Source organism: Oncorhynchus nerka, linkage group LG24 (genome assembly GCF_034236695.1).
Source record: "Oncorhynchus nerka isolate Pitt River linkage group LG24, Oner_Uvic_2.0, whole genome shotgun sequence".
Taxonomy (NCBI): Eukaryota; Metazoa; Chordata; class Actinopteri; order Salmoniformes; family Salmonidae; genus Oncorhynchus; species Oncorhynchus nerka.
In genome coordinates this window covers 70,591,726-70,615,196 of record NC_088419.1, presented here as the reverse complement: position 1 = coordinate 70,615,196, position 23,471 = coordinate 70,591,726, and the positions used below count along the sequence as shown (strand labels likewise).

The window sequence follows — 23,471 nt, the reverse complement described above, 5'->3', positions numbered from 1 at the left end:
ATAAGTCATATATCAACATAACCCGAAAGGCCACTCAGCAAGGAAGAAGCCACTGCTCCAAAACCGCCATAAAAAGCCAGAATACGGTTTGCAACTGCACATGGGGACAAAGATCATACTTTTTGGAGAAATGTCCTCTGGTCTGATGAAACAAAAATAGAACTGTTTGGCCATAATGACCATCATCATGTTTGGAGGAAAAAGGGTGAGGCTTGCAAGCCAAAGAACACCATCCCAACCGTGAAGCATGGGGGTGGCAGCATCATGTTGTGGGGGTGCTTTGCTGCAGAAGGGACTGGTGCACTTCACAAAATAGATGGCATCATGAGGTAGGACAATTATGTGGATATATTGAAGCAACATCTCAAGACCGGAAGTTAAAGCTTGGTCGCAAATGGGTCTTCCAAATGGACAATGACCCCAAGCATACTTCCAAAGTTGTGGCTTGAGGACAACAAAGTCAAGGTATTGGAGTGGCCATCACAAAGCCCTGACCTCAATCCTATATAAAATGTGTGGGCAGAACTGAAAAAGCGTGTGCGAGCAAGGAGGCCTACAAACCTGACTCAGTTACACCAGCTATGTCAGGAGGAATGGGCCATAATTCACCCAACGTATTGTGAGAAGCTTGTGGAAGGCTACCCGAAAAGTTTGACCCAAGTTAAACAATTTAAAGGCAATGCTACCAAATACTAATTGAGTGTATGTAAACTTCTGACCCACTTGGAATGTGATGAAAAATCATTCTCTCTACTTTTATTCAGACATTTCACATTCTTAAAATAAAGTGGTGATCCTAACTGACCTAAAACAGGAATTTTTACTAGGATTAAATGTCAGGAATTGTGAAAAACTGAGTTTAAATGTATTTGGCTAAGGTGTATGTTAACTTCCGACTTCAACTGTACATGTTGAGTGCTTTTCCAGTAGCAGCTGGGTGATCTTACTGATGTCTGCCCTCTACCTCTCAGGTCGTCCACAGCCAGGTTGCTATGGGAGACCATGCTGGCCAGTAAGCAGAAGGAGGCTGTGATGGAGGTCCGCAGACAGCTGGTGGAGGCCGCCAGCAAGGAGAACCTGCCAATCAAGATGGGTCTGGGTAAGGAAGGGCCAGGACACATACACTGACTCAGTGTTGACACTCCAAATGAGCAGGCGCACTCTGACTCGCTCTCTCGCAAATCCCAATGCCACAGAATACACAGACCCTGTCTGATCTAGGGCTAAATAATAACACGGGGACATTACTGCAATCAGTAAACACATCATTGCATTATTTTGATATATAGTCAAACTCTCCGAATTAGAAAGGCATAGGAGAGATGAAGAGGGATAGGGAGAGAGAGGTTTTACAAAGAGCCACAGCGCCACCTATAGAGAGCTTCCTCTGTCTGTGTTTGCCCATGTGGCCACAGAGGAAATGTAAACCACATGTTGGCTCTCTGACTCACACACACACACACAGCTCTCAATAACTTTTGTTGTTTGTTAATGAAGCAAAAGAGCCCTAAGCAGAGGGTAAAAATACTATCAGATAGGCAGAGATGTACACATCATCACATACATTTTGTACACTTAGACTCACATTGGTGTATGAATGCCATGAATCAAATGTAGCATGTCTTGTGTACACACACACACACATTGGCTGACATGTATGTTAGCATGTGGCAGGTCTGTGCAATAGTAATCGAGGGGAGGTGAGCTGGGAGGGGCTCTGTGGTCCCACTGCAATCACAGAGGTAACCCGGCTCTCTTAACAAGCAGGTTGGAATATGTGCCGGGGGGGTCTCGTACACGCTACACACACATGCTGCCGAAATAGTCTGAGAGCAGCGCCATCCTTTCTAATCCCGGGGGGCTCGCTCTCTTCTGGGTTTATTTTGACAAACGTACCTCAGATAAAGTGAGTGTGGGCAGTAGAGTGAGGGCGGGTGGGCAGTAGAGAGAGGTGAGGGCGGGCGTGGGCAGTAGAGAGAGGTGAGGGCGGGCGGGCAGTAGAGAGAGTGAGGGCGGGCAGTAGAGAGAGTGAGGGCGGGCAGTAGAGAGAGTGAGGGCGGGCGGTAGAGAGAGAGAGAGTGAGGAGGGCGGGCGAGAGAGAGAGTGAGTGAGAGAGAGAGTGAGGGCGGGCGGTGGGTAGAGAGAGAGAGAGTGAGGGCGGGCGGTGGGTAGAGAGAGTGAGGGCGGGCGGTGGGTAGAGAGAGTGAGGGCGGGCGGTGGGTAGAGAGAGTGGGGCGGGCGGGCGGTAGAGAGAGTGCGGGCGGTGAGAGAGTGAGGGCGGGCGGGCGGTAGAGAGAGTGAGTGAGGGCGGGCGGTAGTGAGTGAGTGAGGAGCGGGCGGTAGAGAGAGTGAGTGAGGGCGGGCGGGCGGTAGAGAGAGAGTGAGTGAGTGCGGGCGGGCGGTAGAGAGAGAGTGAGGGCGGGTAGAGAGAGTGAGGGAGGGCGGCGGAGAGAGAGAGTGAGGGCGGGCGGAGAGTGAGAGAGAGAGTGAGGGCGGCTCAGAGAGAGGTGAGGGCGGGCGGTAGAGAGAGTGAGTGAGGGCGGGCGAAGTGAGAGAGAGTGAGTGAGGGCGGGCGGTAGAGAGAGAGTGAGTGAGGCGGGCGGTAGAGAAAGAGAGTGAGTGAGGGAGGGCGGTAGAGAGAGAGTGAGTGAGGGCGGGCGGGCGGAGAGAGAGTGAGTGAGGGCTGGCGGTAGAGTGAGTGAGGGCGGGCGAGAGTGAGTGAGGGCGGGCGGTAGAGTGAGTGAGAGTGAGGGCGGGCGGTAGAGTGAGTGAGGGCGGGCGGTAGAGAGAGAGAGAGAGTGAGGGCGGGCGGTAGAGAGAGCGAGCGTGAGGGCGGGCGGGCGGTAGAGCGAGAGAGCGAGTGAGGGCGGGCGGTAGAGAGAGCGAGTGAGGGCGTGAGGGCGGGCGGTAGAGAGCGAGTGAGGGCTTGGAGAGAGTGAGTGAGGGCGGGCAGGCGGTAGAGAGAGTGAGTGAGGGCGGGGGGCGGTAGAGAGTGAGTGAGGGCGGCGGGCGGCAGAGAGTGAGTGAGGAGGGCGGGCGGTAGAGAGAGAGAGTGAGTGAGGCGGGCGGTAGAGTGAGTGAGGGCGGGCGGTAGAGAGAGTGAGGGCGGGCGGAGAGAGAGATGGGCGGCGGAGAGAGTGAGGGCGGGCGGTAGAGAGAGTGAGGGCGGGCGGTAGAGAGAGTGAGGGCGGGCGGTAGAGAGAGTGAGGCGGGCGGTAGAGAGAGTGAGGGCGGGCGGTAGAGCGAGTGAGGGCGGGCGGGCGGTAGAGCGAGTGAGGGCGGGCGGTAGAGAGCGTGAGTGCGGGCGGGCGGTAGAGAGCGTGAGTGCGGGCGGGCGGTAGAGAGCGTGAGGGCGGGCGGGCGGAGAGAGCGTGAGGGCGGGCGGGCGGTAGAGAGCGTGAGGCGGGCGGGCGGTAGAGAGCGTGAGGGCGGGCGGAGAGAGGAGGGCGGGCGGTAGAGGGAGTGAGTGAGGGCGGGCAGAGAGAGGAGTGAGGGCGGGCGGTAGAGAGAGAGAGTGAGTGGGAGGCGGGCGGTAGAGAGAGCGAGTGAGTGAGTGAGGGCGGGCGGTAGAGAGAGCGAGTGAGTGAGGACGCGAGTGAGAGAGAGAGAGTGAGGGCGGGCGAGAGAGAGTGAGGGCGGGCGGGCGGGAGAGAGAGAGAGTGAGTGAGGGCGGGGCGGTAGAGAGAGAGTGAGTGAGGGCGGGCGGAGAGAGAGAGAGTGAGGAGGGCGGGCGTAGAGAGTGAGTGAGTGAGGGCGGGCGGTAGAGAGAGAGTGAGTGAGGAGGGCGGTAGAGAGAGAGAGTGAGTGAGGGCGGGCGGTAGAGAGAGAGAGTGAGTGAGGGCGGGCGGTAGAGAGAGAGAGTGAGTGAGGGCGGGCGGTAGAGAGAGAGAGTGAGTGAGGGCGGGCGGTAGAGAGAGAGTGAGTGAGGGCGGGCGGGCAGAGAGAGTGAGGGAGGGCGGGCGGTAGAGAGAGTGAGGGAGGGCGGGCAGTAGAGAGAGGAGGGCGGGCGGGCGGTAGAGAGAGTGAGGGCGGGCGGGCGGTGAGAGAGTGAGGGCGGGCGGGCGGTGAGAGGCGGGCGGTAGAGGAGGGCGGGCGGTAGAGAAAGGAGGAGTGAGGGCGGGCGGAGAGAGAGAGTGAGTGAGGGCGGGCGGTAGAGAGAGAGAGTGAGTGAGGGCGGGCGGTAGAGAGAGAGAGTGAGGGGGCGGGCGGTAGAGAGAGAGTGAGTGAGGGCGGGCGGTAGAGAGAGAGAGAGAGAGTGAGAGTGAGGGGGCGGGTAGAGAGAGCGTGAGTGAGGGCGGGCGGGCGGTAGAGAGCGTGAGTGAGGGCGGGCGGGCGGTAGAGAGAGTGAGGGCGAGAGGAGAGGAGGAGGGCGGAGAGAGAGAGTGAGTGAGGGCGGGCGGAGAGAGAGAGAGTGAGTGAGGGCGGCGGTAGAGAGAGAGTGAGTGAGTGAGGGCGGGCGGAGAGAGAGAGAGAGTGAGGGGGCGAGCGGGGAGAGAGAGAGAGTGAGTGAGGCGGGCGAGAGAGAGAGTGAGTGAGGGCGGGCGGTAGAGAGAGTGAGTGAGGCGGGCGAGAGAGAGAGAGTGAGGGCGGGCGGTAGAGAGAGAGAGAGTGAGGGCGGGCGAGAGAGAGAGAGTGAGTGAGGAGGACGGCGAGAGAGAGAGAGTGAGTGAGTGAGGGCGGGCGGTAGAGAGATAGAGTGAGGGCGGGCGGGCGGTAGAGAGAGTGAGTGAGGGCGGGGCAGAGAGAGAGTGAGGGCGGGCGGTAGAGAGAGTGAGGGCGGGCGGTGAGAGAGAGAGAGAGGGAGGGCGGTAGAGAGAGAGTGAGGGCGGGCGGCGAGAGAGAGAGAGAGAGGGAGGGCGGGCGGTAGAGAGAGAGAGAGAGAGAGTGAGTGAGGGCGGGCGCAAGAGAAGAGAGAGAGAGTGAGGGAGGGCGGGCGGAGAGAGAGAGTGAGGAGGGCGGGCGGTAGAGAGAGAGAGAGTGAGTGAGGGCGGGCGGTAGAGAGAGAGAGTGAGTGAGGGCGGGCGGTAGAGAGAGAGAGTGAGGGCGGGCGGTAGAGAGAGAGAGGCGTGAGTGAGGACGGCGGTAGAGAGAGAGAGAGAGAGTGAGGAGGGCATGGTAGAGAGAGAGTGAGGAGGGCGGGCGGTAGAGAGAGAGAGTGAGGGCGGATGGCGTAGAGAGAGTGAGGCGGGCGGGCGGGTAGAGAGAGTGAGGGCGGGCGGGCGGTAGAGAGAGTGAGGAGGGCGGGCGAGAGAGAGAGTGAGTGAGGGCGGGCGGTAGAGAGAGAGAGAGTGAGGAGGGCGGGCGGTAGAGAGAGAGAGTGAGAGAGAGAGAGTGAGGGCGGGCGGGCGGGCGGTAGAGAGAGGAGTGAGTGAGGGCGGCGGTAGAGAGAGAGAGAGAGAGAGTGAGGGCGAAGTGAGAGCGAGAGTGAGTGGGAGGGCGGGCGGTAGAGAGCGAGAGTGAGTGAGGGCGGGCGGTAGAGAGAGAGAGAGAGAGGGCGGGCGGGCGGTAGAGAGAGAGAGAGTGAGGAGGGCGGGCGACGGGTAGAGAGAGGGGCGGGGCGTGAGTGAGTGAGGGCGGGCGGTAGAGAGAGAGTGAGGGGACGGGCGGTAGAGAGAGAGAGAGAGGAGGGGCGGGCGAGAGAGAGAGAGAGTGAGTGAGGGCGGGCGGTAGAGAGAGAGAGAGTGAGTGAGGACGGCGAGAGAGAGAGAGTGAGAGAGAGAGTGAGGGCGGGCGGGTAGAGAGAGTGAGGGCGGGCGGGCGGTAGAGAGAGTGAGGAGGGCGGGCGGTAGAGAGAGAGAGTGAGGGCGGGCGGTAGAGAGTGAGGATTGAGGCAGAGTGAGAGTGAGTGAGGGCGGGCGGTAGAGAGAGAGAGTGAGTGAGGGCGGGCGGTAGAGAGAGAGAGTGAGGAGGGCGGGCGGTAGAGAGAGAGAGTGAGTGAGGGCGGGCGGTAGAGAGAGAGAGGAGTGAGGGCGGGCGGATAGAGAGAGAGAGTGAGTGAGGCGGGCGGAGAGAGAGAGTGAGTGAGGGCGGCGGAGGAGGGAGAGAGAGAGAGTGAGTGAGGGCGGGCGGTAGAGAGAGAGTGAGGGCGGAGAGAGGAGGGCGGTGGCGAGAGAGAGTGAGTGAGGGCGGGCGGGAGAGAGAGTGAGGGCGGGAGGTAGAGAGAGAGAGGAGGGCGGGCGGTAGAGAGAGAGAGAGGAGGGCGGGCGGTAGAGAGAGTGAGTGAGGGCGGGCAGTAGGTAGAGAGAGTGAGGCGGGCAGTAGAGAGAGAGAGAGTGAGAGAGTGAGGGCGGGCGGTAGAGAGAGAAAGGAGTGAGTGGCGGGCGGTAGAGAAAGTGAGTGAGTGAGGGCGGGCGGTAGAGAGAGAGAGTGAGTGAGGGCGGGCGTAGAGAGAGAGAGTGAGGGAAGGGCGGGCTAGAGAGAGAGAGGGGGAGGGCGGGCGAGAGAGAGAGAGAGAGAGAGTGAGGGCGGGCGGTAGAGAGAGAGAGAGAGAGAGAGTGAGGGCGGGCGGTAGAGAGAGAGAGTGAGTGAGGGCGGGCGAGAGAGAGAGAGAGAGAGTGAGTGAGGGCGGGCGGTAGAGAGAGTGAGGGCGGGCGGGCGGAGAGAGAATGAGGGCGGGCGGGGTAGAGAGAGAGTGAGGGCGGGCGGGCTGCAGAGAGAGAGAGTGAGGGCGGGCGGAGAGAGAGAGAGTGAGTGAGGGCGGGCGGAGAGAGAGAGTGAGGAGGGCGGGCGGTAGAGAGAGAGAGAGAGAGTGAGTGAGGGCGGGCGGTAGAGAGAGTGAGGGCGGGCGGGCGGTAGAGAGAGTGAGGGCGGGCGGGCGGTAGAGAGAGTGAGGGCGGGCGGTAGAGAGAGTGAGGGCGGGCGGGCGGCAGAGAGAGAGAGAGAGGGCGGGCGGTAGAGAGAGAGAGTGAGGAGGGCGGGGCAGAGAGAGTGAGGGGCGGGCGGTAGAGAGAGTGAGGGCGGGCGGGCGGTAGAGAGAGTGAGGCGGGCGGGCGGAGAGAGTGAGTGAGGGCGGGCGGTAGAGAGAGAGGGCGGGCGGGCGGTAGAGAGTGAGGGGGCGGAGAGTGAGGGGCGGGCGGTAGAGAAAGTGAGTGAGGAGGGCGGGCGGTAGAGAGAGAGAGAGTGAGTGAGGGCGGGCGGTAGAGAGAGAGAGTGAGGAGGGCGGGCGGTAGAGAGAGAGAGAGAGAGGAGGAGGGCGGGCGGAGAGAGAGAGAGAGTGAGGGCGGGCGGTAGAGAGAGAGTGAGTGAGGGCGAGTGAGAGAGAGTGAGGAGGGCGGGCGGTAGAGAGAGTGAGGCGGGCGGTGAGAGAGAGGCGGGCGGGCGGTGAGAGTGAGGGCGGGCGGTAGAGAGAGAGAGTGAGGGAGGGCGGTAGAGAGAGAGAGTGAGGGAGGGCGGGCGGTAGAGAGAGAGTGAGTGAGGGCGGGCGGTAGAGAGAGGGCGGGCGGGCGGAGAGAGAATGAGGGCGGGCGGGAGAGAGGAGGGCGGGCGGCGGTAGAGAGAGAGAGGAGGGCGGGCGGTAGAGAGAGAGAGTGAGTGAGGGCGGGCGGTAGAGAGAGAGAGTGAGGCGGGCGGTAGAGAGAGAGTGAGTGAGGGCGGGCGGTAGAGAGAGAGAGAGGGCGGGCGGGCGAGAGAGTGAGGGCGGCGGGCGGTAGAGAGAGTGAGGGCGGGCGGGCGGTAGAGAGAGTGAGTGAGGGTCGGGCGGCGGTAGAGAGTGAGGGCGGGCGGGCGGTAGAGTGAGGGCGGGCGGGAGAGGAGGGGCGGCGGTAGAGAAAGTGAGTGATTGAGGGCGGCGGTAGAGAGAGAGTGAGTGAGGGCGGGCGGAGAGAGAGAGTGAGTGAGGGCGGGCGGTAGAGAGAGAGTGAGTGAGGGCGGGGCGGTAGAGAGAGAGAGTGAGGAGGGCGGGCGGTAGAGAGAGAGAGTGAGTGAGGGCGGGCGGTAGAGAGAGAGAGTGAGTGAGGGCGGGCGGAGAGAGAGAGTGAGTGAGGGCGGGCGGCAGAGAGAGAGAGTGAGTGAGGGCGGGCGGAGAGAGAGAGAGGAGAGGGCGGGCGGAGAGAGAGAGAGAGAGAGTGAGGAGGGCGGGAAGCGAGTAGAGAGAGAGAGAGTGAGCGGGCGGGAGAGAGAGAGTGAGTGAGGGCGGGCGGTAGAGAGAGTGAGAGGGGCAGAGAGAGAGAGAGGAGGGGGCGGGCGGTAGAGAGAGAGAGTGAGGAGTGAGAGGAGTGAGGGCGGGCGGCAGAGAGGAGAGGGCTGGCGGAGAGAGTGAGGCGGGAATAGAGAGAGAGTGAGGGCGGCAGAGAAAGAGGAGGAGGGCGGGCGGTAGAGAGAGAGTGAGTGAGGCGAGAGCGAGAGAGAGTGAGTGGGGCGGGCGAGAGAGTGAGGGAGAGAGAGAGTGAGGCGGCGGGGTAGAGAGAGTGAGGGCGGGCGGTGAGAGGGCGTGAGAGTGAGGCGGCGAGAGAGAGTGAGGGCGGGCGGTAGAGAGTGAGGGAGGGCGGAGAGTGAGGGCGGGCGGTAGAGAGAGTGAGTGAGTGAGGGCGGGCGGTAGAGAGAGGAGAGAGTGAGGGCGGCGGAGAGAGAGAGAGTGAGTGAGGGCGGGCGGTAGAGAGAGAGAGAGAGGAGAGTGAGGGCGGGCGGTAGAGAGAGAGAGAGTGAGGGCGGGCGGTAGAGAGAGAGAGAGAGAGTGAGGAGGTGAGGGCGGGCGGTAGAGAGAGTGAGGGCGGGCGGGCGGAGAGAGAATGAGGGCGGGCGGTGAGAGAGTGAGGCGGGCGGTAGAGAGAGAGAGAGAGAGAGTGAGGGCGGGGCGGTAGAGAGAGAGAGTGAGGGGCGGGCGGTAGAGAGAGAGAGTGAGTGAGGGCGGGCGAGAGAGAGAGAGAGAGAGAGTGAGGGCGGGCGGTCGAGTGAGGGCGGGCGGGCGGTAGAGAGAGTGAGGGCGGGCGGTAGAGAGAGTGAGGGCGGGCGTGGCGGAGAGAGTGAGGGCGGGCGGCGGTAGAGAGAGAGAGAGTGAGGGGAGAGGGGGGGCGAGAGAGTGAGGGCGGGCGGCAGAGAGAGAGAGAGTGAGTGAGGGCGGGTGGTAGAGAGAGAGAGAGTGAGGGCGGGCGGTAGAGAGAGAGAGTGAGTGAGGGCGGGCGGTAGAGAGAGTGAGTGAGGGCGGGCGGTAGAGAGAGAGAGAGAGTGAGTGAGTGAGGGCGGGAGCGGTAGAGAGAGAGTGCGTATGCGTAGAGAGAGAGTGAGGAGGGCGGGCGGTAGAGAGAGAGAGAGTGAGTGAGTGAGGGCGGGCGAGCGGTAGAGAGAGAGAGAGTGAGGAGGGCAGGCGGTAGAGAGAGAGAGTGAGTGAGGGCGGGCGGTAGAGAAAGTGAGTGAGTGAGGGCGGGCGGTAGAGAGAGAGAGTGAGGGCGGGCGGTAGAGAGAGAGAGTGAGTGAGGGCGGGCGGTAGAGAGAGAGTGAGTGAGGGCGGGCGGTAGAGAGAGAGAGTGAGTGAGGGCGGGCGGTAGAGAGAGAGAGAGAGTGAGGGCGGGCGGTAGAGAGAGAGTGAGTGAGGGCGGGCGGTAGAGAGAGAGAGAGTGAGTGAGGGGCGGGCGGTAGAGAGAGAGAGAGAGAGGAGCGGGCGGTAGAGAGAGAGTGAGTGAGTGAGGGCGGGCGGTAGAGAGAGAGAGAGAGGGCGGAGAGAGAGAGAGTGAGTGAGGGCGGGCGGTAGAGAGTGAGGGGGCGGGCGGTCGAGAGAGAGTGAGGGCGGGCGGGGCGTAGAGAGAGAGAGGCGGGCGGGCGGGTAGAGAGTGAGGGCGGGCGGGCGGTAGAGAGAGGGCGGGCGAGAGAGTGAGGGCGGGCGGTAGAGAAAGTGAGTGAGGAGGCGGGCAGAGAGAGAGGGCGGCGGTGGAGAGAGTGAGGGCGGGCGGTGAGGGAGGAGTGAGGGCGGGCGAAGTGAGAGAGAGAGTGAGGGCGGGCGGGCAGAGAGAGAGAGTGAGGAGTGAGTGAGGGCGGCGGTAGAGAGAGAGTGAGGAGGGCGGGCGGTAGAGAGAGAGAGAGTGAGGGCGGGCGGTAGAGAGTGAGAGGGAGTGAGTGAGGGGGCGGTAGAGAGCGTGAGGGCGGGCGGGAGAGAGAGTGAGGGCGGGCGGCAGAGGGAGAGAGTGAGTGAGGGCGGGCGGTAGAGAGAGAGTGAGTGAGGGCGGGCGGTAGAGAGAGAGAGTGAGTGAGTGAGGGCGGGCGGTAGAGAGAGAGAGAGTGAGTGAGGGCGGGCGGTAGAGAGAGAGAGTGAGGAGAGGGCGGGCGGTAGAGAGAGAGAGTGAGTGAGGACGGGCGGTAGAGAGAGAGAGAGAGAGAGAGAGAGAGGGAGGAGAGAGAGAGTGAGTGAGGGCAGGCGGTAGAGAGAGAGAGTGAGTGAGGGCGGGCGGGAGAGAGAGAGTGAGTGAGTGAGTGAGTGAGGGCGGGCGAGCGAGTTGAGAGAGAGAGTGAGTGAGGGCGGCGGTAGAGAGAGAGAGTGAGTGAGGGCTGGCGGTAGAGAGCGGAGTGAGGGCGGGCGGGCGGTAGAGAGAGTGAGGGCGCGGTAGAGAGAGTGAGTGAGGGCGGGCGGAGAGCGTGAGAGGGCGGGCGGGCGGAGAGAGAGTGAGGGCGGGCGGTAGAGGGAGGAGTGAGTGAGGGCGGGCGGTGGAGGGAGTGAGTGAGGGCGGGCGGTAGAGAGAGTGAGTGAGGGCGGGCGGTAGAGAGAGAGTGAGTGAGGGCGGGCGGTAGAGAGAGAGTGAGTGAGTGATTGAGGGCGGGCGAGCTGAGAGAGAGAGAGAGAGAGAGAGGGCGGGCGGTAGAGAGAGAGAGAGAGAGAGGGAGTGAGGGCGGGCGGTAGAGAGAGAGAGAGAGAGAGAGGAGAGAGTGAGTGAGTGAGGGCGTGCGGTAGAGAGAGAGAGTGAGGGCGGGCGGTAGAGAGTGAGTGAGGGCGGGCGGTAGAGAGAGAGTGAGGGCGGGCGGTAGAGAGCGAGTGAGTGAGGGCGGGCGGTAGAGAGCGAGTGAGTGAGGGCGGGGCGGGAGAGAGAGCGAGTGAGTGAGTGAGGGCGGGCGGTAGAGAGAGAGAGCGAGTGAGTGAGGGCGGGCGGTAGAGAGAGTGAGTGAGGGCGGGCGGTAGAGAGCGAGTGAGTGAGGGCGGGCGGTAGAGAGAGCGAGTGAGTGAGGGCGGGCGGTAGAGAGAGAGCGAGGAGTGAGGGCGGGCGGTAGAGAGAGAGCGAGTGAGTGAGGGCGGGCGGTAGAGAGAGAGCGAGTGAGGGCGGGGCGGTAGAGAGAGAGCGAGTGAGGGCGGGCGGGCGGTAGAGCGAGCGAGCGAGTGAGTGAGGGGCGGGCGGTAGAGAGAGCGAGTGAGTGAGGGCGGGCGGTAGAGAGAGCGAGTGAGGGCGTGAGGGCGGGCGGTAGAGAGAGCGAGTGAGTGAGGGCGGGCGGTAGAGAGAGCGAGTGAGTGAGGGCGGGCGGTAGAGAGAGAGAGAGAGAGAGCGAGTGAGTGAGGGCGGGCGGTAGAGAGAGCGAGTGAGGGCGGGCGGTAGAGAGAGCGAGTGAGTGAGGGCGGGCGGTAGAGAGAGAGAGTGAGTGAGGGCGGGCGGGGGCGGAGAGAGAGAGAGCGAGTGAGGGCGGGCGGGCGGTAGAGCGAGCGAGCGAGTGAGGAGGGCGGGCGGCAGAGAGAGCGAGTGAGGGCGGGGCGGTAGAGAGAGCGAGTGAGGGCGTGAGGGCGGGGCGGAGAGAGCGAGTGAGGGCGGAGGGCGGGCGGTAGAGAGAGCGAGTGAGGGCGGGCGGGCGGGCGGTAGAGCGAGAGCGAGTGAGGGCGGGCGGGCGGAGAGAGCGAGTGAGAGTGAGGGCGGGCGGGCGGTAGAGAGAGAGAGTGAGGGCGGGCGGTAGAGAGTGAGTGAGGGCGGGCGGTAGAGAGAGAGTGAGGGCGGGCGGTAGAGAGAGCGAGTGAGTGAGGGCGGGCGGTAGAGAGAGCGAGTGAGTGAGGGCGGGCGGTAGAGAGAGAGAGCGAGTGAGTGAGGGCGGGCGGTAGAGAGAGAGAGCGAGTGAGTGAGGGCGGGCGGTAGAGAGAGCGAGTGAGGGCGGGCGAGAGAGAGCGAGTGAGTGAGTGAGGGCGGGCGGTAGAGAGAGAGAGCGAGTGAGGGCGGGCGGGCGGTAGAGCGAGCGAGTGAGTGAGGGCGGGCGGTAGAGAGAGCGAGTGAGTGAGGGCGGGCGGTAGAGAGAGTGAGTGAGGCGTGAGGGCGGGCGGTAGAGAGAGCGAGTGAGGGCGTGAGGGCGGGCGGTAGAGAGAGCGAGTGAGGGCGGGCGGAGCGAGCGGCGAGTGAGGGAGCGGGCGGGCGGTAGAGAGAGCGAGTGAGTGAGTGAGGGCGGGCGAGAGAGAGAGTGAGTGAGTGAGGGCGGGCGGGCGGTAGAGAGAGTGAGGGCAGGCGGTAGAGAGATTGAGAGAGTGAGGGCGGGCAGTAGAGAGAGTGAGGGCGGGCGGGCGGGCAGTCAGTAGAGAGAGTGAGGGAGCGAGAGAGTGAGGGAGCGAGAGAGTGAGGGAGCGAGGGAGGGAGGGAGGGAGTGAGTGAGTGAGTGAGTGAGTGAGTGAGGGAGTGAGTGAGTGAGTGAGAGAGTGAGTGAGTGCAGTAGAGAGAGAGAGGGGGCTTGTAGTAGAGAGAGAGAGGGGGCTTGTAGTAGAGAGGGCAGGAGAGAGAGCACATTCTGCTATAATGCCTGCGGGGTCACATGACAAGGGAGGAAACAGCTGTAAGTTAGACAGATTTCACGCTGACTATACACATGTAGTAGTATTCATACCAACGTTATAGACTAATGCTCACAAACACACCTAGTACTGTTCACAGCATCTACTTCCACTGTAGCATTGTTTACATAAATACTGTGTACATTCCTGCACGTTGTATGACATGTACTGTATGTATATATCACAAGCACATATAGTCTCTGGATCCAAGTTGGCTTCACTTCACCTCGCAGGAGGATCACACTGTCCAGAGAGACAATTCATCTCTGATGTTGCTGAGCGTGTTCAGAGACAACGAGACACATTCTCACAACAGAATAGGCTTGTGAAACCTTGTGCGTCTGTGTCAGTCTGAGGGCGTTCAATGTTGTTTTTGGATGTTTGTACAGCTTTGGTTTCAGTATGTGTGTTTATGTATGTGTGTGTATTTGTGTTTGACTGTGTGTGGATATCTGTGTTTGTGTGGGGGTGTTTGTGTGCCTTTGATTGTGTGTGTGCGCTTTATATTTTATGTGTGCATGCGTATGTGTGTATGTATGTATATACAGTGGGGTAAAAAAGTATTTAGTCAGCCACCAATTGTGCAAGTTCTCCCACTTAAAAAGATGAGAAGCCTGTAATTTTCATCATAGGTACACTTCAACTATGACAGACAAAATGAGAAAATAAAATCCAGAAAATCACATGGTAGGATTTTTAATGAATTTATTTGCAAATTATGGTGGAAAATACGTTTTTGGTCACCTACAAACAAGCAAGATTTCTGGCTCTCACAGACCTGTAACTTCTTCTTTAAGAGGCTCCTCTGTCCTCCACTCATTACCTGTATTAATGGCACCTGTCTGAACTTGTTATCAGTATAAAAGACACCTGTCCACAACCTCAAACAGTCACACTCCAAACTCCACTATGGCCAAGACCAAAGAGCTGTCAACGGAATCTTAATCTGCAATATGTAAGCAGCTTGGTTTGAAGAAATCAACTGTGGGAGCAATTATTAGGAAATGGAAGACATACAAGACCACTGATAATCTCTCTCGATCTGGGGCTCCACGCAAGATCTCACCCTGTGGGGTCAAAATGATCACAAGAACGGTGAGCAAAAATCCCAGAACCACATGGGGGGACCTAGTGAATGACCTGCAGAGAACTGGGACCAAAGTAACAAAGCCTACCATCAGTAACACACTACGCCGCCAGGGACTAAAATCCTGCAGTGCCAGACGTGTCCCCCTGCTTAAGCCAGTACATGTCCAGGCCCGTCTGAAGTTTGTTAGAGAGCATTTGGATGATCCAGAAGAAGATTGGGAGAATGTCATATGGTCAGATGAAACCAAAATAGATATTTTTGGTAAAAACTCAACTCGTTGTGTTTGGAGGACAAAGAATGCTGAGTTGCATCCAAAGAACACCATACCTGCTGTGAAGCATGGGGGTGGAAACATCATGCTTTGGGGCTGTTTTTCTGCAAAGGGACCTGGACGACTGATCCGTGTAAAGGAAAGAATGAATGGGGCCATGTATCGTGAGATTGAGTGAAAACCTCCTTCTAAGGGCATTGAAGATGAAACGTGGCTGGGTCTTTCAGCATGACAATGATCCCAAACACACCGCCCGGACAACGAAGGAGTGGCTTCGTAAGAAGCATTTCAAGGTCCTGGAGTGGCCTAGCCAGTCTCCAGATCTCAACCCCATAGAAAATCTTTGGAGGGAGTTGAAAGTCCGTGTTGCCCAGCAACAGCCCCAAAACATCACTGCTCTAGAGGAGATCTGCATGGAGGAATGGGCCAAAATACCAGCAACAGTGTGTGAAGACTTACAGAAAACGTTTGACCTCTGTCATTGCCAACAAAGGGTATTGAGAAACTTTTGTTATTTACCAAATACTTATTTTCAACCATAATTTGCAAATAAATTCATTAAAAATCCTACAATGTGATTTTCTGGATTTGTTTTCTTCTCATTTCATCTGTCATAGTTGAAGTGTACCTATGATGAAAATTACAGGCCTCTCATCTTTTTAAGTGGGAGAACTTGCACAATTGGTGGCTGACTAAATACTTTTTTGCCCCACTGTGTGTAATAAATATATATATATATATATATGAGTGTATTTATATTGCAGTGGAAGAGAACAGTGTTGACAGGATCTGTACTGGCTCTGTAGCATATAGCCTAATTCGGACAGTCTTGTGGGATTTTTCACTTTGCAGAAATTGGAGACAATGGCAGATACTTGATTGTACACACACACACACACACACACACACACACACACACACACATTTGCAGCCAAACCAATGCATCCAGCAACAGTAATTTCCTGCTCTCCCAGCCAACAAGATCACAACCATGCCAGAGGAATCAAAACACACACATTCTCACATTCTAAAGAGGAGAAGAAGAGCCAGGCTACATATTCTCACATTCTAAAGAGGAGAAGAAGAGCCGGGCTACATATTCTCACATTCTAAAGAGGAGAAGAAGAGCCGGGCTACATATTCTCACATTCTAAAGAGGAGAAGAAGAGCCAGGCTACATATTCTCACATTCTAAAGAGGAGAAGAAGAGCCAGGCTACATATTCTCACATTCTAAAGAGCTGAAGAGGAGCCGGGCTACATATTCTCACATTCTAAAGAGGAGAAGAAGAGCCGGGCTACATCTTCTCACATTCTAAAGAGGAGAAGAAGAGCCAGGCTACATCTTCTAACATTCTAAAGAGCTGAAGAGGAGCCAGGCTACATATTCTCACATTCTAAAGAGCTGAAGAGGAGCCGGGCTACATATTCTCACATTCTAAAGAGGAGAAGAAGAGCCGGGCTACATCTTCTCAGGAGAAGAAGAGCCATTCTCACATTCTAAAGAGGAGAAGAATCTTCTCACATTCTAAAGAGCCAGGCTACATCTTCTCACATTCTAAGGAGGAGAAGAAGAGCCAGGCTACATCTTCTCACATTCTAAAGAGGAGAAGAAGAGCCAGGCTACATCTTCTCACATTCTAAAGAGGAGAAGAAGAGCCAGGCTACATATTCTGTTTCTTTATGAACATGACACATGCTGTATGCATCTGCACAGTCTGTCCCTTTCTCTCTTGCTGCTTCACTCATTTATACACACAGGTGCAGCGATGTGGCTGAGCGTGTTGTGTGTACTCTACTGTACAGTTTGGGAGTAGGCCCAGTGATGTGTCCATAAATAAACGCCCCAGGTCTTTCCCCTACTCTGCATGAATAAAATCCCCTGCTCCCTCCTCTGGTCCATGCAGCACCATGATGTACAAGCCAGGACTGTGAGTGAGAATCACCACTGTTCAGCTTCATGCTCAAACAGACAGTACTTCTTAGTCCCTGAGTCACCCACATACTATCCAACTAAAAACGCAAGTCATCCCCCTGGTACAGTTTTAGGGTTAATAATGGTTGGCCCTTGGCTTCCTAGCATCGTTCAGGGGTTGAATGTTGGTTGATCCTCAGACTCTATGTGGGCCTTTCATTCTCCTCTCTATCATTTTCTTTCTTTCCTTAGCGCGTTCTCACACTTTACCCTTACCTCTTGGCTAGATTATGGTTGTCCCCCAGTATCTCCCTCTCTCAGGCCTGTTCTAGGGCTAAATTATGTTTGGCCCTGGCTGTGATTTTCCTTCCCACTCATGGGCTGAGTTATTGTTGGCACATCAGGCTCGGTGATGCCTGTGTATCCTTCCAGGCTTTTTTACTGCCACGGCCGGGGCTGTTCACAATAGGGCTTTTCACTGTCTGGATATTCTTGGATCCGGGTCCATTCCTCAATTATCTTTTAGTGTTGCAAAGGTTTCCTGATTTGCTTTTGAACACATATCTTCCATTCTGCCTGTTGGTGCCACACAGAGAGCACATACAGGTTGGTTTAGGACGATGAGAAGACCACATTACCCAACAGGCTCAGTTTCAGCAGTCTTGCACACTGTGAACTTTACTCAGCATTAGACTTTGATTTCTGGGAATAGGAGTCCTTTGTTGTTAGGCTAACCCTGCCAGTCTAACCGTTCTTGATAAACTCAACACGTTTCATAATCCAGCGTTAATAACAAAGTTGTTCAATTGAAGTCGTTATGTCTGTACTTAACATGACTCCATACTTTATATTTTGTATTCTGGAACGTTGTGCCCCATTTTTCATTACGCCTCTGTTTCTTCTCTATTCATGCTAAAGAAAACATTGGCTGTGTAATCCAACAGGAAATAGTCCCACATCTGTTCCTGCTTCTGAACATCAACATGAAGAAGTGGGGTTTATGGGGAGTTAATGTGTACCCCTCTCCTCTCGCCCCCAGTCCTGGGGTCGCTCCGTCCCCCTGTCCGTCTACCTCCAGGCTGCCCTCCTCACCCCCACCTCCCCCACTTCTTCATGTGTCTCTGTGAATCATCCTTAGAGGAGGGAGGGTCTTAAACAGTCTGAGGAACCCAGCTTCACTCTGCCAGCTCTGCAAATAATCAGACAACCTCTGATTCACACGTATTAGTCAGTCTTAGACAGCCTCACAGGGACTCTTATCACTCACTCACTCACACAGTATATACAGCGCCATGAAAAAGTATTTGCCCCCTTTCTGATTTTCTCTAATTTAGCATGTTTCTGATACTGAATGTTATCAGATCTTCAACCAAAACCTAATATTAGATCAAGGCAACCTGAGTTTACAAATAACACAAAAAATGTATACTTATTTATTTAATAAACTAAGTTATGCAACACCCAATGCCCTGTGTGAAAAAGTAATTGCACCCTTACACTCAATAACTGGTTGTTCCACCTTTAGCTCCAATGACTCCAACCAAACACTTCCTGTAGTTGTTGATCAGTCTCACACGTCGCTGTGGAGGAATTCTGGCCCACTCTTCCATAAAGAGCTGCTGTAACAGCAACATGTGGGTTTTTTAAGAATGAACTGCTTGTTTGAAGTCCTGCCACAACTTCTCAATTGAGATTAGGTCTGGACTTTGACTAAAACATTCCACAACTTCAGATTTGTTGCTTTTTAGCCATTTTCATGTAGACTTGAATGTGTGTTTTGGATCATTGTCTTGCTGCAAAGGGGGCAAATACTACTTCACACATTCTATCACACACTATGACTCATATAAAACATAGACCCTCACACTTCGACAATAACACTTGAAGATACAGATATACACTTTCACAGAAAATACAGTTTGCCCAATACATGATTATGGCTGAGGTTCTCACAGCCTTCTCCTCCAAGCTTCTCTTCTCTCTCCGCTTCCTGTGGAGTCTGGCTCTAGTATGGCAGACTAGTATGAGTATGCTAGTGTGTATGCACTGAACCATACAATACTATGTTATCGGTTGTATGATCGACTGGTTAATTAAATTACATTGAATAGATTAATAAGAAATAAATATTATTTCCTCATGTCGGTTTTTTCTCTCCCTCTCTCAGGCCGTGTGACCCCGGAGCAGCTGTGTTCCTATGTACAGCTCTTTAAGAGCAACTGGGGGGCTCTAGAGAGTCACTGTGGGGTAATACAGCTGGGCCTGGCCACCGCCCAGACCCTCCGTCACCCCACACTGCCCCGCTGGGACTCCTGCCTTGCTTTTGAGAGGCTCCTCCTGCAGGTATATTACACACACACACTCCGCCACCCCACTCTGCCCCGTTGGGACCACTGACTGGGGGGGTGACACTGGTGAGGCAAGGTGACCACAACTTTGTTGGGATAAACTGTCTGTCAGAGAGAGAAAAACACACTAACTCTCTACTGTGGTTTATAAACACAGCCAGTTGTGTTTGTAGGAAAAAAAACATGCAGTTCCTGTGTAAACTTCTGGTGGGAATAGCCTGCTTTCCAGTCAGTGTTTAGAGTTGTTGGGGTGAACGGGAGAAAAGGAAGCAGTTTACCAGGATGGATTGGGGCGGATGTGCACGTCTGAGACCATGGCAGGGTCAGAGGTTATTGGAGAAGGGGACAGAGAGAAAGACTGAGAGCACAAGAGAGAGTAAACAGCTGAAGTGTCTCATCACACCTCTGACCGATAGCAGTGGTCTGCTGACAGTTTAGAATCTCTCTCACTCTGAGTGGAGACTGAGAGCGGTAAGGCGCCATGTTCTAGAGTCTTCTAATCGAACTAATACTACTCTATTCCAAAGCCATTTCCTCCTCCTCTTACCTCTGTTTTCATAGTCTCTTTATATTCCTGAAGCTGTAAAGCCAGCAGCAGGACAGCACAGTATTTAGGAACTTATTAAAGTCAATCACGGAAAAACAAAACTGGCCTGCGCCTGCCAGCGTCCCATGCCAAAGTGGAATTTGAAAACAACCTTGTAAATCTGGTTTCTTAGCTGAGGTCCTGGGAGGAAGATGCTTCGGCTTATTTGGTACCAGTATCCTACGTACCATGTTAGTCCACATCAAGCCATATCACTCCGTTTGTTCTGTACCCTTCTGACCTCGTTTGTTCTCACAGTCCACTCTGCCTTTCAGCTTCAGTATCATAGTAGTCAGCAGGCGTTTATGGAAGAAACTGGAAAATGTGTCCTCAGTTAAAAATAGATACCAGGTAGGCCCAGTGATAACCATCTTATCTCAAGTGAGTATTGTTTTTGTTTGTGTATGTTTGGAACCCCATTCAAAACACATTCTTGGAAAATCAGCAGACCTGGGTTCAAATACCATTTCAAATATCTCAATGACTCACATACAGTACCAGTCAAAAGTTTGGGCACACTTTCCAGGATTTTTCTTTATTTTTACTATTTTCTACATTGTAGAATAATAGTGAAGACATTGAAACTATGAAATAACACACATGGAATCACGTAGTAACCAAAAAAGTGTTAAATAAATCAAAATATATTTGAGATTCTTCAAAGTAGCCACCCTATGCCTTGATGACAGCTTTGCACGCTCTTGGCATTATCTCAACCAGCTTCACCTGGAATGCTTTTCCAACAGTCCAACAGAGTAGGTGAACAGAGATCATCTGTTCACCTACTCTGCGTCTCACTAAGACATGGCGGTTGGAACCAAAAATTTGGACTCATCAGACCAGAGTTTTCCACCGGTCAAATGTCCATTGCTCGTATTTCTTGGCCCAAGCAAGTCTCTTCTTCTTATTGGTGTCCTTTAGTAGGGGTTTCTTTGCAGCGATTCAACCATGAAGGCCTGATTCACGCAGTCTCCTCTAAACAGTTGTTGAGATGTCTGTTACTTGAACTCTGTGAAGCATTTATTTGGGCTGCAATTTCTGAGGCTAGTAACTCTAATGAACTTATCTTCTGCAGCAGAGGTAACTCTGGGTCATCCTTTCCTGTGGCGGTCCTCATGAGAGCCAGTTTCATCATAGTGCTTGATAGTTTTTGCAACTGCACTTGAAGAAACTTTCAAAGTTCTTGATATTTTCCGCATTGACTGACTCATGTCTTAAAGTAAAGATGGACTGTCGTTTCTCTTTACTTATTTGAGCTGTTCTTGCCATAGGGATATCTGTTTACCTCCCATACCTTGTCACAACACAACTGATTGGCTCAAACACATTAAAGAAGGAAAGAAATTCCACAAATTAACTTTTAACAAGGCTCACCTGTTAATTACAATGCATTCCATGTTACTACCTCATGAAGCTGGTTGAGAGAATGCCGAGAGTATGCAAACCTGTCAAGGCAAAGGGTTGCTAAATTGAAGAATCTCAAATATATATTTTGATTTGTTTAACACTTTTTTGTTTACTACATGATTATATATTTGTTATTTCATAGTTTTGATGTCTTCAATATTATTCTACAATGTAGAATATTGTAAAAATAAAGAAAAACCCTGGGATGAGTAGGTGTGTCCAAACTTTTGACTGGTACTGTATTTGCAAACTAAGTAGCTATAATAAAAATAAGAAGTAGTTGCATATTATTATTTATTTGAAAATACACTTGGAAAGTATTTTGACAGTCTTTTCAAATATTATTTTCAATTACCTGGGTTAAATGTATGGGGTGTATTTGAGTCAGTGTTTTTGATACACAATTCGTCCGACTGTTTTTTAATTATTTTTTTTTTACAAATAATCATTCAAATACTCAAATCAAAGTACTTGTTCTGGTATGTGTATTTGAAAATATTCAAGTGGACAACAAAAGTATTTTAAATACCAGATACTAAAATGCACATTTCAGGTCTGGAAATCAGATCTCCCAATCAATCCTTGCAGCTTGACTCGTGACGTGAGAGTTGATGTTTGCAATCAAAACGGACCTGTAATGTGAGCCCCAGTTTTATTGAGGTATTAAGTTAAATGAGTTTCTGTGTGCTCCTCTCCCTCTCGCTGTTGATTTCATCTCACCACAATGTTTGGGCTCTGGCTACAGTGTGGACACAGAGAAGGGTATTTACATTGGAAACTGCATGGCTGGATGAAATGGCTCTTTTCTCTGGCTGGTGTGGCAGTTGCCCTGTTTACCCTGCCTGAGTGTGTGAGGGGAGCAGTTTGACAAAGCTGGACACGCGGTGCTGATGGACACAGTCCCAGACCAAGGTGGTGGTGTAAGCTTAGTTAGGCCATGGGAACAGGCTGTAACCATGAGACTGGAGGTCCTGTGAGGTCAGGTCAGGCCTTACTGTGATAAGGTCGACACCTTTAACCTCTGCCCTCCCATTCACTCAGTGATTAACAGTGAAACAATATCTGACTACAAACCACCAAACAGGATATTTACTACTATAAAACGCATGTAGGTATTTTTTATTTTACCTTTATTTAACCAGGTAGGCTAGTTGAGAACAAGTTCTCATTTGCAACTGCGACCTGGCCAAGATAAAAGTAGTTAGACACAAACAACAACACAGAGTTACACATGGAATAAACAAACAGACGGTAGAAAAAGTCTATATACAGTGAGTGCAAATGAGGTAGGATAAGGGAGGTAAGGCAATAAATAGGTCATGGTGGCGAAGTAATTACAATATAGCAATTAAACACTATAATGGTAGATGTGCCGGATATAAATATATATATTATGAATGTGCAAGTAGAGATACTGGGGTGCAAAGGAGCAAGATAAATAAATAAATACAGTATGGGGATGAGGTAGCTGGATGGGCTATTTACAGATGGGCTATGTACAGGTGCAGTGATCTGTGAGCTGCTCTGACAGCTGGTGCTTAAAGCTAGTGAGGGAGAGGCGGCCAAAGGAAAAATTGGCTTTGGGGTTGATCAGTGAGATATACCTATGGTGACCAGTGAGCTGAGATAAGGCGGAGCTTTACCGTGCAACGACTTATAGATGACCTGGAGCCAGTGGGTCTGGCGACGAATATGAAGCGAGGGCCAGCCGACGAGAGCATACAGGTCACAGTGGTGGGTAGTATGTGGGGCTTTGGTGACAACTGATGGCACTGTGATAGACTGGTTCCAATTTGTTGAGTAGAGTGTTGAAGGCTATTTTGTAAATGACACCCGAAGTCGAGGATCGGTAGGATGGTCAGTTTTACGAGGGTATGTTTGGCAGCATGAGTGAGGGATGCTTTGTTGCGATATAGGAAGCCAATTCTAGATTTAATTTTGGATTGGAGATTCTTAATGTGAGTCTGGAAGGAGAATTTACAGTCTAATCAGACACCTAGGTATTTGTAGTTGTCCACATATTCTAAGTCAGAACCGTCCAGAGTAGTGATGTTGGACAGGCGAGCAGGTGCAGGCAGTGATCGGTTGGAGAGCATGCATTTAGTTTTACTTGCATTTAAGAGCAGTTGGAGGCCATGGAAGGAGAGTTGTATGGCATTGAAGCTCGTCTGAAGGTTTGTTAACACAGTGTCCAAAGAAGGGCCAGAGGTATACAAAATGGTGTCGTTTGCGTGGAGGTGGATCAGATAATTCACCAGCAGCAAGAGCGACATCATTGATGTATACAGAGAAGAGAGTGGGCCCGAGAATTGAACCCTGTGGCACCCCCATAGAGACTGCCAGAGGTCCGGACAACAGGCCCTCCGGTTTGAAACACTGAACTCTATCAGAGAAGTAGTTGGTGAACCAGGCGAGTTCACCAGCTATTGCAGAACGCCACAGGATGTTTTTGTGCTGGTCAAGGGCAGTCAGGTCTGGAAAGAACCAAGGGCTATATTTATTCCTGGTTCTACATTTTGAATTGGGCATGCTTTTATTTAAGATGGTGAGGAGTGCACTTTTAAAGAATACCCAGGCATCCTCTACTGACGGGATGAGGTCAATATCCTTCCAGGATACCCGGGCCAGGTCGTTTAGAAAGGCCTGATCGCTGAAGTGTTTTAGGGAGCGTTTGACAGTGATGAGGGGTGGTTGTTTGACCGCGGACCCATTAAGGATGCAGGCAGTGATCGCTGAGATCTTGGTTGAAAACAAAAGAGGTGTATTTGGAGGACAAGTTGGTTAGGAATATCTATGAGGGTGCTTACGGATTTGGGGTGGTACCTGGTGGGTTCATTGATCATTTATGTGAGATTGAGGGCATCAAGCTTAGATTGTAGGATGGCCGGGGTGTTAAGCATGTCCCAGTTTAGGTCACCTAGCAGCACTAGCTCTGAAGATAGATGGGGGGCAATCAATTCACATATGGTGTCCAGGGCAGAAGGTGGTCTATAGGAAGCGGCAACGGTGAGAGACTTGTTTCTGGAAAGGTGGATTTTTAAAAGTAGAAGCTCGAGTTGTATGTTTTCTCTCATGTTAGAAGTTAGTTACACCATATTGGAATGGTTAAAGGGTGAAATAGTTTTTATTTTTGTGATAAA

General features: G+C 53.8%; 1 protein-coding gene across 1 annotated transcript in view; it reads left to right on the top strand.

Moving 5' to 3' along the window:
• LOC115108529 (sec1 family domain-containing protein 2-like) overlaps positions 1–23,471 on the top strand; it is a 189,101-nt gene that overhangs the window by 34,204 nt on the left and 131,426 nt on the right. Inside the window, exons 3-4 of the mRNA XM_029632990.2 lie at positions 972–1,099; positions 18,158–18,333. Coding sequence (XP_029488850.1) covers positions 972–1,099; positions 18,158–18,333 — 304 coding nt within the window. The remainder of the gene's footprint in view (positions 1–971; positions 1,100–18,157; positions 18,334–23,471) is intronic.